We start from the raw sequence: 13,866 nt of genomic DNA, 5'->3' as shown, positions 1-13,866 counted from the left end.
CTGTTGGGGGTACTGGAGGACCAGGGTTGGGAAACATTGGTTTAGATCATATGGTTTAGATCATCCAGTGATCTTTAACATTTAGCCCTTGAGGAAACATCTCTCACCGATAATGCACAGTCCCTCTTTGGCCCTGGTAATGCCCACGTTTATCTGGTTGGGGTCACGAACAAAGCCCACATGTTTGGACAACCAGGCCCTGTCCGGCTCTGTCTCGATCTCCTTGCTGGGTAAGGAGCGCACAGTGGACAGGATGACATAGCGCCATTCACTTCCTGCATGGGAGACGAAGCAGCGTTGGTTATACCCAGGGCTAACCTAACCAGTTCAAAGTTCAAAAGAACAGCGGGGGACAACCATAGAATCACAATCAAGATGGAACTAAAGGGATAGTAAGAAAGAGTAACCTTGACTTTTTGTGATGGTGGTGACCGTGATTTCGTCCAGTTTTAATTTTCTCAGTTCTTTCTTAATTTCGGCCACCTGGGCATTGTAGGGAGATAGGATCGCCATACTCTGTTGTTTTATTTTGGATTCTGTCACCAGCTGGTTGGCGATCCGAACCTGTAATAAACAAAAAGTTGATTTTGGAAACTCAGTGTACCAGTGGCATGGCAAGATTTGAGTGTTGGAGTTGAGAAAACCAAGACGTTCCTTACCACTACGTCTCTCTCCTTCATATTCGCTTTGGAGTTTTCATTTCCTTTTTCTGTGCTCACAACCAGGCTGACCTCTTCTCCACTGACGTTGCCGAAAACAATGTGCGTCTGCCTGCTGTCAGCCTGAAGGACACTATTTGGGCGATCCACGTCAGTCTTCAGTTTTCCTTCATAATACTCCTCTGATGGGAACTTGCATATATCTTCATGCTACAAAAAGATAGAAGTATTTGTATTTTCTCATTGGATCTCAATCCATCTAAATCCGTATCTGTATTGTCAAAGGCACCGTAGCATTTTACCCTTGATCAACAATCATGAGATTTTGTGATGTGAATTAAGAGTACCATTTTGAATAAATTCATGAAAGACTAAATATGACCCCCCTCTTAAATCAAATCACATTTTATTGGTCACATACACATATTTAGCAGATGTTATTGCGGGTGTAGCAAAATGCTTGTGTTCCTAGCTCCAACAGTGCAGTAGTAGCTAACAATTCACAACAATACACAAATCTAAAAGTAAAAGAATGGAATTAAGAAATATAAATATGAAGACGATATTACCATTCTGTACTGGGTATCCAGCATCACTGTCTGGGACCGGCGTTCAAAGTAGCGCTCAAACAGAGACTTTGACATCCCCAACTTCCTCACAAGTTCATTCTTGATGATGGGACGTAGTTGTTTGTGGTCACCGAGCAACACAATCTTGGAAGTGGAAAGAGGTTATGTTGCCATCAATCTTCATGACTTGCAAAAACGATGACTTACATTGGCCTTGGCATGCAGTTGATAAAACAGGGTTGCTGTTAAGGCTTAGTTTAAAATTAGATCTACTTTATTAGTCCATATGAGATGGAATTTTGTCTTCTGCCTTTTTTCAACTGATCCGATACACATATACACAGAGTACAAAATATTAAGAACACCTTCCTAATATTGAGTTGCACCCCACCTTTGCCCTTAGAACAGCCTGAATTTGTCAGGGCATGGACTCTACAAGGTGTTGAAAGTGTTCCACAGAGATGCTTCCCACAGTTGTGTCAAATTGGCTGGATGTCCTTTGGGTGATGGACCATTCTTGATACACACAGAAAACTGTTGAGCGTGAAAAAACTCCACACTGCAACGCAGTTCTTGACTCAAACCGGTGCGACTGGCACCTACTACCATACCAGTTCAAAGGCACTTAAATATTTTGTCTTGCCCATTCAGCCTCTGAATGATATACAATCCATGTCTCAATTGTCTCGAGGCTTAAAAATCCTTATTTAACCTGTTTCCTCCCCTTCATCTACACTGATTGAAGTGGATTTAACAGGTGACATCAATAAGGGATCATAGCTTTCACCTGGTCAGTCTTTGTCATGGAAAGAGCAGGTATTCGTAATGTTTTGTCCACTCAGTTTACACACACACACACACACACACACATACACACACATTAGGTTTGAGAAGCTGGAGCAGAGAGCAGCTGCAGTGCAGTGCCCAGTGAGCAGATAAGGGGGTTAAATTCCTTGCTCAAGGGAACATAGGGAGTAGGGAGCACCTGAGAAATTGATGCCAGCTACCCTCCTGTTGGGTTTCCACTAGAATCTATAGCCACAGTCAAAATGTGCTTGTTGGCCTTATTTAAAGGTTAGGCATAAGGTTAGCAGTGTGATTCTATAACAATGCACTGTTTCCATGTCCAAAATCAAGGGTTAGACTACATGCAAAAAAATCAACATTTTTTTACTGAACATTTTTACACAAATGAAAATCTTACTGAGGAGCCCCACTGAGGTGAACATTGTATGGCCCAGGCCTAAACAGTTGCTGCTGGATTGAACACCGATGGAAGACAAAATCATTCTACTACATAATGAACAAGCAGCATCACAAACCAGGCCTATAAATGTTTTACCTTTATTTTAAACATGTACACACCATTCTATAAGAAAAGGTAACTAAATATTTATGTTATATATTTAAGCAATTGGCCATATACCAAGAACCCCAGAGGTGTCTTATTGCTATTATAAACAGGTTACCAATGATATTAGAACAGTAAACAAGTAGTTTTGTGTCATACCTGTGGTACACTATATATACACAAACGTATGTGGACACCCCTTCAAATGAGTGGATTAGGCTATTTCAGCCGCACCTGTTGCTTACAGGTGTATAAAATCGAGCACACCGCCATGCAATCTCCATAGACAAACATTGGCAGTAGAATGGCCTTACTGAAGAGCTCAGTGACTTTCAACGTGGCAACGTCACAGGATGCCACCTTTCCAACAAGTCAGTTCATAAAATGTATACCATGCTAGAGCTGCCCCGGTCAACTGTAAGTGTTCTTATTGTGTAGTGGAACCGTCTAGAAGCAACAACGGCTCAGCTGCGAAGTGGTAGGCCACAAGCTCACAGAATGGGACCATCGAGTGCTGAAGCGAGTAAATATCGTCTGTCCTTAGTTGCAACATTCACTATCGAGTTCCAAACTGCCTCGGGAAGCAACGTCAGCACAAGAACTGTTAGTCAGGAGCTTCGTGAAATGTGTTTACATGGCCGAGCAGCCGAACACAAGCCTAAGATCAAATCAAATTTTATTGGTCACATACACATATTTAGCAGATGTTATTGTGGGTGTAGCGCAATGCCAACCGTTGGCTGGAGTGGTGTAAAGCTCGCCGCCATTGGACTCTGGAGCAGTGGAAAAGCGTTCTCTGGAGTGATGAATCACACTTTACGATTTGGCAGTCCGACGGATGAATATGAGTTTGGCGGATGCCAGGAGAACTACCTGCCCCAATGCATAGTGCCAACTGTAAAGTTTGATGGAGGAGGAATAATGGTCTGGGGTTGTTGTTCATGGTTTGGGCTAGGCCCCTCAGTTCCAGACTGGATGCTTTTATAGCAGCAAAGGTGGACCAACTTATTAATGCCCATGATTTTGGAATGAGATGTTTGACGAGCAGGTGTCCACATACTTTTGGTCATGTAGTGTATATTCTCTCTTATAAACTGGGTGGTTCGAGACCTGAATGCTGATTGGCTGAAAGCTGTATACCACGGGTAAGACAAAGCATAGATTTTTACTGTTCTAATTACGTTGGTAACCAGTTTATAATAGCAAGAAGGCACCTCGGGGGTTTGTGCTATATGGCCATATACCACAACTCCTCGGGCCTTATTGGCTATATTACCTTAACTTACCTTTTCTGGTTTGTTGCTGACCAGTGGGATGAGGGCCTGAGGTTCCGTTGCCATAGCACATTCATCAATAAGGATCTGGCGTGGATTGACTGTTTTAATCAGGCTAGGGTTGGAGGCTGCTGTGCAGGTGCACAGAATGACATCGTGTCTCTGCAGCTCATACACACGAGCTTTATTCAGAAGCTTTTTGTAGCTAGAAGAAAAACAAAAAAACAATGTTTATACAGCGCATTCGTAAAGTATTCAGACCCCTTGACTTTTTTTCACATTTTGTTGCGTTACAGCCTTATTCTAAAATGTATTCAATAGTTTTTTCCCCTCATCAATCTACACACAACACCCCATAAAGACGAAGCAAAAACTGTTTTTCGACATTTTTGCTAATTTATAAAAAACGGAAATATCACATTTACATAAGAATTCAGACTCTTTACTCAGTACTTAGTTGAAGTACCTTTGGCAGTGATTACAGCCTAGAGTATTCTTGGGTATGACGCTACAAGCTTGGCACACCTGTATTTGGCGAGTTTCTCGCATTCTTCTCTGCAGATCCTCTCAAGCTCTGTCAGGTTGGATGGAGGAGCGTTGCTGCACAGCTATTTTCAGGTCTCTCCAGAGATGTTCGATCAGGTTCCAAGTCCGGGCTCTGGTTGGGCCACTCAAGGATATTCAGAGACTTGTCCCGAAACCACTCCTGCGTTGTCTTGGCTGTGTGCTTAGGGTCATTGTCATTTTGGAAGGTGAACCTTTGCCCCAGTCAGAGGTGCTGAGCTCTCTGGAGCAGGTTTTCATCAAGGATCTCTCTGTACTTTGCTCCGTTCATCTTTCCCTCGATCTTGACTAGTCTCCCAGTCCCTGTCACTGAAAAACATCCCCACAGCATGATGCTGCCACCACGGTGCTTCATCGTAGGGATGGTGCCAGGTTTCCTCCAGACGTGACGCTGGGCATTCAGGACAAAGAGTTCAATCCTGGTTTCATCAGACCAGAGAATCTTGTTTCTCATGGTCTGTGATTCCTTTAGGTGCCTTTTAGCAAACTCCAAGTGTGCTGTCATGTGCCTTTTACTGAGGAGTAGCTTCCATCTTGCCACTCTACCATAAAGGCCTGATTGGTGGAGTGCTGCAGAGATGGTTGTCCTTCTGGAAGGTTCTCCCAGAGGAACTCTGGAGCTCTGTCAAAGTGACCATCGGGTTCTTGTTCACCTCCATGAACAAGGCCCTTCTTCCCCGATTGCTCAGTTTGACCGGGAGACCAGCTATAGGAAGAGTCTTGGTGATTCCAAACTTCTTCCATCTAAGAATGATGGAGGCCACTGTGTTCTTGGGGACTTCCAATGCTGCAGAAATGTTTTGGTAACCTTCCGCAGATCTGTGCCTCGACACAATCCTGTCTCGGATCTCTACGGACAATTCATTCGACCTCATGGCTTGGTTTATGTTCTTGACATGGACTGTCAACTGTGGGGCCTTACATAGAAAGGTGTGTGCCTTACCAAATCATGTCCAATCAACATGACTTTTTGGCTATTCAACAGCCTAAAATTGCCACTTTCTATACTTTGCCGAAATTACACAAGAATGTTACAAAACCTCCAGGGCACTCTATTGTAGCGGGCATTGATGCAGTAACGGCCCCTCTATCTACTTTTGTTGACTTTTTTATTAGACCATTCTCAGAACAGCTCCCCTCCTTTGTAAAGGACACCAGCAGTATGATCTCTATCATTGAATCTCTCGATCCTCTTCCTGAGAATACCTTATGAGTTACTTTTGATGTTGAGCTGTTATACACAAATATTCCACACGAGGGTGGTATTGAAGCTATGGAACATTTTCTTCTGCAAAGTGACCCTAATGAACTACCTTCCAGTGCCTGCATTATAACATTGGCTGAAATAGTACTCACACATAACTATTTCATGTCACCCTCCCTAGGAGAGGGGGTGACCTTGATAATTTATTGTTAAAACGAGAGGCTGCCTGGATCTTTAACTTAAAGACCCTTGCACCCTTCGGTCTCAACACAGACTTTGATCTTAAGCCATTCTTGTGATTATTGTGACTTTGCCATTGTAATTGTTTGTAAGCTTGTGTAGTCTAAAATGAATTTATGATCGTATGCTATCCATTTGGTTTTTGTATGCTGTTCTTTGTATGCCATTTTTATATTTGAGAATTAACCAATGATATTAGGCCACACTTGGCCATGATTACAGACACCTGTGTGTCTTTTGACACTATATAAACGAGTCATCTCGCAGTGTTTGTGATCATACCCTGATGAACGTTGGATATTACATTTTTGTGTGCGGCTCTCCCTTATTTTCAAATCAATTGAATTTACCACAGATGGACTCCAATGAAGTTGTAAAAACATCTCAAGGATGATCAATAGAAACAGGATGCACCTGAGCTCAATTTCGAATCTCATAACAAAAGGTCTGAATACTTATGTAAATAAGCTATTTCAGTAAACATTTTTTTACAGTTGCTAAAAAAAAAGTGTTTTACTTTTTCATTGTGTGTAGATTGATGAGGGGAAAAAAACAATTTAATCAATTTTCGAAAAGGCTGTAACGTAACAAAATGTGGAAAAAGTCAAGGGGTGTGAATACTTTCCGAATGCACTGACTAATTCTATCAGGTTTCAAAGAAAATGTAATTAGAATGTACTGTATATTACAAGGGAATACTGTAATACATATTACCAATTCTATCAGATGTAGGTTTCAAAGAAAATTCAATAAGAATGTACTGTATATTACAAGGGAATACGGTAATGCATCTTTACTCACTCCTCAACTTCTTCGTCTGTCAGCTGCTGTCCGTTTGATTCTCTGGCTAGGTTTATTCTGCGGTCAAACTCTATTATTTCCCCGGAATGCGGATTTTGTTCTTCCCGTATGCGATGATGCAAGGTAATAGCTCTGAAAATGGTACATAGTGTGAGATCCAAATTCATTAACAATTGCAGGAAACATTTGACAAAAAACATGCTGACACCGGTCAGACAAATGAAGCCAGCACTACGACCAGGTTATCAAAGACAAGTGAGATGGTTTCCCTGAAAAAGTGTCCAAAAAACATTGAAATATTTTTTCTAAAAAACATGTAAACAATTTCTATTCTTTTCAGTTGAGTCGATATTGGAAAATGACCTGAAACAACTAAAACGCTGAATTACTTTTTACAGTGCACAACTGCAGAGTGATTTCATGTGTTTTATACCTGAGTTTTGGCTTGGACCGCTCTTGGCGAAGTGACCTGGGAGACAGCTGAAGGATACTGCCTGGGTATGGGTACTCCAGCATCTCCATTTGTCGGCTGTACAACCTGAGGGGCTTCAGCTTGTCTCCAAACCTCAACAGGTACTCTACAGAATGTTCAGAATTCATAGAATGCTAGAATGTTCCCTACAGAACTTTACTCATGTTTAAGCTGTGAATGTATTATACATTATTTTGTAATGACAATTTAAATGTATGCATTAAGTAACTTGCCAGCAACCACATCGACAGACTTGTTGGAAGGACCACAGTAGAGAATAACTTCTTTCTTGTCCTTGTCCTTGGGATCTTCAAATATTCTGGGGTTGTGGGAGTTTAGCACACGGTACCAGTACACAATGTACACTCCTACAACGGTCTTTCCAGTCCCTATGAAACAGGTGTGGTTTTTATTCCCGTAAACATTGCAAAGGGCCATATAACAGCTTCATGTACTCTGGTAGTACTATTTAATAATTTACCAGGTGGTCCTTGTATGAGTGTGAATTTGTTATTCAGAGCTTTCTCCACTGCATCATATTGACTCTTATTCAGCTCTGGGAGACCTTCTGGTGCCTTTTCTCTCATGAGTCGGTGTCGTGGTACAACAGATTGCGAAGCTACAATCCCAAAAAAGACAGCAAAACAATACTTTCAAACATAATGTTTAACAATGACATTGTGAACTGTAAATCTCCTCAGATGTAAGATGGGATTACTTAAGACATTTTATTTGTCTATTTATGTTATTGTCCAGCGCTTACCTCCTTTCGGAATAGGTTGTCCTAGGGCTATTTTCTGCACAAGCTCATTTGCAGACACAACGTTGTTCACAGCCATTTCTTTACGTCTAGATAGTAGAAAATGTTAAACACCATTAATTATAATATACTGAATTAATATAGGAACATTATGCCCATCCAATACAAATATGGGATAGTAGTTTTACATTAGGACCTTATTTTAAACAGAATGCAATGTGGGTAAGAAATTACCAGGTATTTACTAAAACGTTACATGTTTAAATGGTAATTACATTTTAAGCAACATTTTGTTGACTTAGTTTTAAATAAGTACTGGATCTGTAATATAAAGTGTTACTGTAATGTCTATACATTTGAAATGACAATTGATAAATTCATGGCTCTCTCTTCTTTCTCTTACTAATTAATGTAATACTTACACGTCTGGTAGAAGCTTCGGGATTATCTCAACTGTATATCTTGTCTTTCTCTGGGAGACACAATCTGGAATGGTATCCATTGGCAAATGGTGGATGTAGAAATGCACTTTTCTGGCTTGATTTGGAGCCTTCTTCTTTGGTTCGTCGAACTTGGTTGTAACACCATGGGCCACCCATGTGTAGTTTTTAGGGTCAACTACTTCATCTGATTGGTCAGGGGTTGAGGCCAGTTTCAACCCTCTTTTTCGGATACACAGTAAGCACTTGTTAAGGTTGCATTCGATGGCCCATTCTTTAATGTATTCGAGAGGAAGGTCAAAACTTCCTTCTAGTTTGCTCCCTTGCTTCAAGTTCAGCTCCAGGTCCTCAATGATTATGATGTCACTTTCATCCACAGCATTGGCTGCAGACTCCATCTCACAAAGTGGTTTCCAGATCCTCACATACTCTTCAGCGTTGCTATATTCACTCTTGGATGGACGGTCTGCACATTTGGAGAAGCATGTGATAGGGCTGTGGGCGTGGTCTACACACACCTCAAACGTTGGTTTGATGCACACCAACTGAAGAGTGGGTGTCCAATAACCTCGCTTTTTTTCAGATGTAATTTGGACTTGAAGTGTGTCTCCTGGCTTCAACTGGAGAGTAAGATCAACATAGTGCTCCATTTCAATTTTTTCATCTTGTCCATGTGCAGTTCTATGAGAGTCATTCCCTGTGTCAAGCAAATCCAGTGTGGTATGTTTTGGCACACTCTTAAAATGTTCCGTTTGTTTTGTTGTGGCGCTTAGTATGAGAGACCTTGCTATGTTCCATTTTTCCTGGTCAATTGCATCAACAATGTCTCGCCAAGTCTTTTGTGAAAGCTCAGTGCATGCAGAAGAATTTTGCACCCTTTTTAGCTCTTGGTGAGTTTTGGCAGTGTCAACTGAGTACACTCGTCTTCTCCATGTTAGAGTCATGTGATTCTCGTTTGAGTCGTACAGTGGTTGATCCTCCAGTTGCAAATCTCTGTACATAACAGGCAAACTGTCTGGAAATGAGTGCCTGTCAAATGGAAATGACAGCTTGAAACTGTCTCCTACCTCAACACCAACAACAAATGCTATCTTCAAAGCATTTTGTTTCTTCATGTCCATGGCAAAGGAAATCATCTCAGCCCTCTTTTCATACTCATTGGCTTTCTTGTATCTTTCTTCATTCTTCTGACCCAGAATGTCAATGTCTTGTGGAGAATATTGGACTGGAGTGCCGCTTAGGATTGAATGCAAAAGCCTTTGCAGGATAACATCCATGTAGCGACGTATGGGCGAGGATGCTTGTGTATAGGACTTCAGATGCAAGGAATAGTGCCCAACAGTTGCCTTAGGGGATGAATTGGAACGGATGACATACGCTTTGCCAAGACACTTCCTAAACTTAGATATCACTGGAAGGAGCTGGGGATAGATGTCATCTGTAGCTATCAGATCAATCAATCTGTCAGTGTCAACTTCCCCGTTCCCAGCAGCTGATAGGATCTCATTCCACACTGATGTTAGCACGGGGAAGCTTTTGCTCTCCAAGACCTCCTGGTCATGGGCGTATTCAAGGTTGTGCCTTAGGTGTGAGGACAGTGATATGATGTCTTTGCACTGCGCTTTCAAGTCTTTGACCATTTTAGGGTCAGGACTTGCTTGACATCGGAGAGGAGTGCAGTGCATGGTTTCTTCTGCGTTGATCAAAAATTCAGACACAGAATTGTTGAACAGTACACTAAGCTCCTCAATCATCTGATGGGATCTCCTCTTCCCCGGCATCTGGTGATCATCCAGTCGATTATAGTTCCAATCCTTGCCAAGCCTGGCCTTCCTTTGGACTTTGGCAAAACGATATGCCACAGCAACACAGTCTTCTACAGTATCAAACTTGGCCTCTTCTCTTGACTGCTTACTGATGATGTCCTCCGCCTCTTCATAAGACAACTTTCTATCAGAATTGATCTGAGAAAGATTGAAGTTCTTGTCAATGATATTGTCTGTTGCCTTGTCTACTTGTACCACTAATGAAATCACCATACGATCTCGACCAGGCAGGAGACTCAAGTGGTTGATGCTAAATGGTTTTGGGAACATGTAAAATGGTTCTTTAGGAGTGTATATTGTTGCACCCCGTTTTTGTGCACAATCATCCAACGAATCACCAATCTTCACGAAACTTGCCACATCTGCTATGTGGACTCCAACCTCATAATGGCTTTCCTTGTCAATGACACTAATTGCATCATCCAAGTCTTGGGAATGTTTTGGGTCAACAGTGAAAGTAGTCAACTTTCGGAGGTCCTTTCTGTTACCAATGTGGGTGTCTTCCCAGGAACACACTTCATCTAAAACATGTCTGGGAGGCGATCGTTCGACTTTAAATTCTGCGTCCAAAATCTTTAAGCCCTCTTCCAAAGATGATCCTATGGGAACAATATCTATTACGTTCCCTAACGGAAAGGGATAGATTTCATTGCTTTCAGTTTTCGTTTTCCAGTCAAAGACCTCCACCACAAACACATGATTGTGTTTGATGTCTTCATCAAGGTGTTGATATCTGACAAACTCCCATTCTCCATCATCATGCTTCCATATTGGAATAACATTGCGATTCTTCTTTCTGACCAAGGTGCAAATTTTGGTAGTGTTCTTATTGAGGGGTACCATTATCTTTCTGGGAATTTGATATTCAGACTTCGGTTTGCGTTTCTGGTAATCTTCATCTTCGAGGGTACAAACAAACACACGAGAGGATTCAGCTGCCTTGATGGTGCCTAACACCTTTCCCTGTGAATGGCCCTCACAAGGAAATTCTTTTACGACCACTTCGTCACCAGCGAAGGACTTGCCGAGGTTACCTCTACCTTTGATGATAATGTGCTTGGTTGGGTTGTCAAATGGTATGATATAACCTGCGTTATATTTCTCCATGACCAATTCACCTTGCTTGTACACATTTGGCTGCTCTCTCAACAACTGCAACAACTCATCTCTTTCAACTTCGGTACTATCGTATGGTCTATTTTGGTCTACATTTTTCGATTCCGATTTGTCTCCATCAGATGAATTGTAGATTGCCATGTTTTGTTCCTCTTGCAGCTGTTGGAGAATCGCATCCACGTTGTTCCCTGTGCCGAACATAACTGACTGAGTGCTGGTCTCATCCAGGTCTTCTGACCGTTGGAATCTTGACATTTCCTTGATATCGCCATCAATTATGTCTTGTGTAAGGTGTTTCGGTTCAGCACTTCCCTTTGTTATACACTGGTCAATGTAGTTCCTCCAGATTCTTGAGCACATTCCAAAGTAGCACAGAGCGGCAGCATCTCCAACCACAACAACCTGGGATTGAGCCCTAGTCATGGCCGTGTTCAGCACGCGAGCATCGTTGAAAAACTCCACACAATGTGAGTCAGAAGGGTGAATGCTGTCACGGGTTTGAACGGCTGTCAATACTATTGCTCTGAACTGTTTGCCTGTCAAGAAATAATGAAAAAATGGTATGGTTAAGGACTCATTATTTTGACAGATAAAAAGGTTTCTATACAAAGATCAAAATTAACATACCAGTAGTTAAATCTACAAAATAGTGTTATTTAATGTACATGTCTAGGAAACATTAACAAATTATTGGAATATTAACCAATGTTTGCAAATGAATCAAATCATATCAAATTTCATTGGTCGCATACACATATTTATTGCGGGTGTAGCGAAATGCTTATGTTCCTACAGTACAGTAGCTCCAACAGTGTAGTAATATCTAACATCTAATGATAAATACCTTGAACATTGGCAATATTTTCCACAGTCACTCGGCTCAGGGATATTTTCCGAAGCTCTTTCCTGATCATTGGAACCTACGAAAAAAGACAAACGATGACACAAAAAAGTCACATAAAAAATGTTGGTGTTCCCCTATTTACTCAAGAAATTGATTAGATTTCCTAAACTAAGTTCAAATGACAAATAACCATTTTTACCTGGCATCCTTCAGAAAGAACACAGACTGAGCGTTGATCCTTATTCCCCCATGCGGGTGGCCAATCTCTGAGTAGATTTTGCACTATTTTAACCACGCATGTAACCTCTTCAAGATTAAACCACGACATGGATGTGGTGTCCAAGTGAGATTCTCCTCTGACATGGTGGAACCTCAGGGGGTGGCAGTTCGGGTGAGCTGGAACATTACCTACAGCCTTGATGGCATCAGACTTGCCAACGTAGAAGTTAGTGGACACAAATTCTACTATCTCTTTGGTGGAGCGATAGTTCTCGTTGAAAATGATTCTGCTTTTCAAAGCTGCACTACTCTCCTGGGCTTGATAGTAGTGGAACAGACGGTTCAGCAAGGTATGATTGGAGCGTTGGTCATCGTCCACTGAAAAGAGCTTTGGTCCCATCTGCATGTGATCTCCAGCTAGAACCACTCGAGTTACTGGCCCAGCCAGACCAAGGGCCATCAGAGCTTCACATTCAAGCATCTGGGACGCTTCGTCAATCAGGATGTGGGTGAAGTAGCCATCAGGGAGCTTCAGGTCCTGGAAGTGCCTTGCCATTGCAGTAGTTGTGATGACTATTCGATGGCAATCTAAATCGCATTTGGCAGGAGGTAGGAAAAACTGTCCGTTTTCTGATAGAAGGCAGTACTTCTGTGTGATCTCATCCGTGGCACTCACTGGAACCCCTAGTTTATTTGCTTTTATCCTCAGTGGCTTCATCTCAGGGTGTCCAGAGTTAATGTATGAGTGGAAGTGGTCTTTGACATACAAATCTGCAGAGCTGACAAGAGAGAGGTTAGTCGTGCTTAACTTTTAACAGTGATTGTCCTTAAACCCAGAACTGAAAATTGCTTGCCCTACTTTTTTAAATGAAATTGATGCTTTACAAGTAATTCATAAGCAGGTACACTGTAACTACTAGTGTAATTCAAATATGTATTAACATTGGGATTAATACATGGCATACAGATGTGCTATCTTAATTTGATAATTCTGTTGTCGCAGCAGAAAATGCCAATTTAAGACTATATAAAGTTTGTAATTTCCACTTTAACATTTCAGACTTGATTTGTCCTAATGAAAAATGTATCAACAAAATGTCAATTTATTATAATCCACATAATTCTAATTTCCTGTTGCTGCAGGATTATTAACCACAGTGTATTTTCACAATTTGTTACATAATACTTAACTGTCAGTGTATAGTGTAACTGTCAAATTGATATGAGGCTTACACAATACAAATGATTGATGGACACACTCATAATACCCTCACTGTGTTCTTTTAAGTAATCATTACATAGATGTCAAATAAACTTCCTTTGTTGCTAATCTAATGTTTACAAAAAGCTCGCATAAGTAGGACTACTTGCACAAACAAATTTTTACCAGTCTTAAGCACTATTATGTAAAAATGAGTATCTGTGCCAGTCAATGAATTGTATTAGGTAAGACTGAAAATACATGAAGGGACTAGAAAGTTGAACTCGGTGTAAGTGAATTGGGGTCAATAGAACATTGGGGTCATT

General features: G+C 41.3%; 1 protein-coding gene across 2 annotated transcripts in view; it reads right to left on the bottom strand.

The window, feature by feature from the left end:
• Positions 1 to 13,866, bottom strand: part of LOC106583651 (3'-5' exoribonuclease HELZ2) — a 46,540-nt gene that overhangs the window by 1,023 nt on the left and 31,651 nt on the right. For both annotated transcript variants that reach the window (XM_014168089.3, XM_045705114.2), the window contains exons 7-19: positions 12,320 to 13,118; positions 12,121 to 12,196; positions 8,317 to 11,812; positions 7,898 to 7,983; positions 7,616 to 7,753; positions 7,368 to 7,523; positions 7,096 to 7,240; positions 6,663 to 6,794; positions 3,866 to 4,058; positions 1,229 to 1,372; positions 660 to 869; positions 408 to 564; positions 108 to 275 (exon numbers count right to left, since the gene is read on the bottom strand). In XM_014168089.3, coding sequence (XP_014023564.2) covers positions 108 to 275; positions 408 to 564; positions 660 to 869; positions 1,229 to 1,372; positions 3,866 to 4,058; positions 6,663 to 6,794; positions 7,096 to 7,240; positions 7,368 to 7,523; positions 7,616 to 7,753; positions 7,898 to 7,983; positions 8,317 to 11,812; positions 12,121 to 12,196; positions 12,320 to 13,118 — 5,900 coding nt within the window. The remainder of the gene's footprint in view (positions 1 to 107; positions 276 to 407; positions 565 to 659; positions 870 to 1,228; positions 1,373 to 3,865; positions 4,059 to 6,662; positions 6,795 to 7,095; positions 7,241 to 7,367; positions 7,524 to 7,615; positions 7,754 to 7,897; positions 7,984 to 8,316; positions 11,813 to 12,120; positions 12,197 to 12,319; positions 13,119 to 13,866) is intronic.

The sequence above is a fragment of the Salmo salar genome, chromosome 22, assembly GCF_965601325.2.
Source record: "Salmo salar chromosome 22, fSalSal1, whole genome shotgun sequence".
Lineage (NCBI taxonomy): Eukaryota > Metazoa > Chordata > Actinopteri > Salmoniformes > Salmonidae > Salmo > Salmo salar.
Note: the sequence above shows the minus strand (reverse complement) of the source record. Positions and strands in the feature narration are given on the sequence as shown.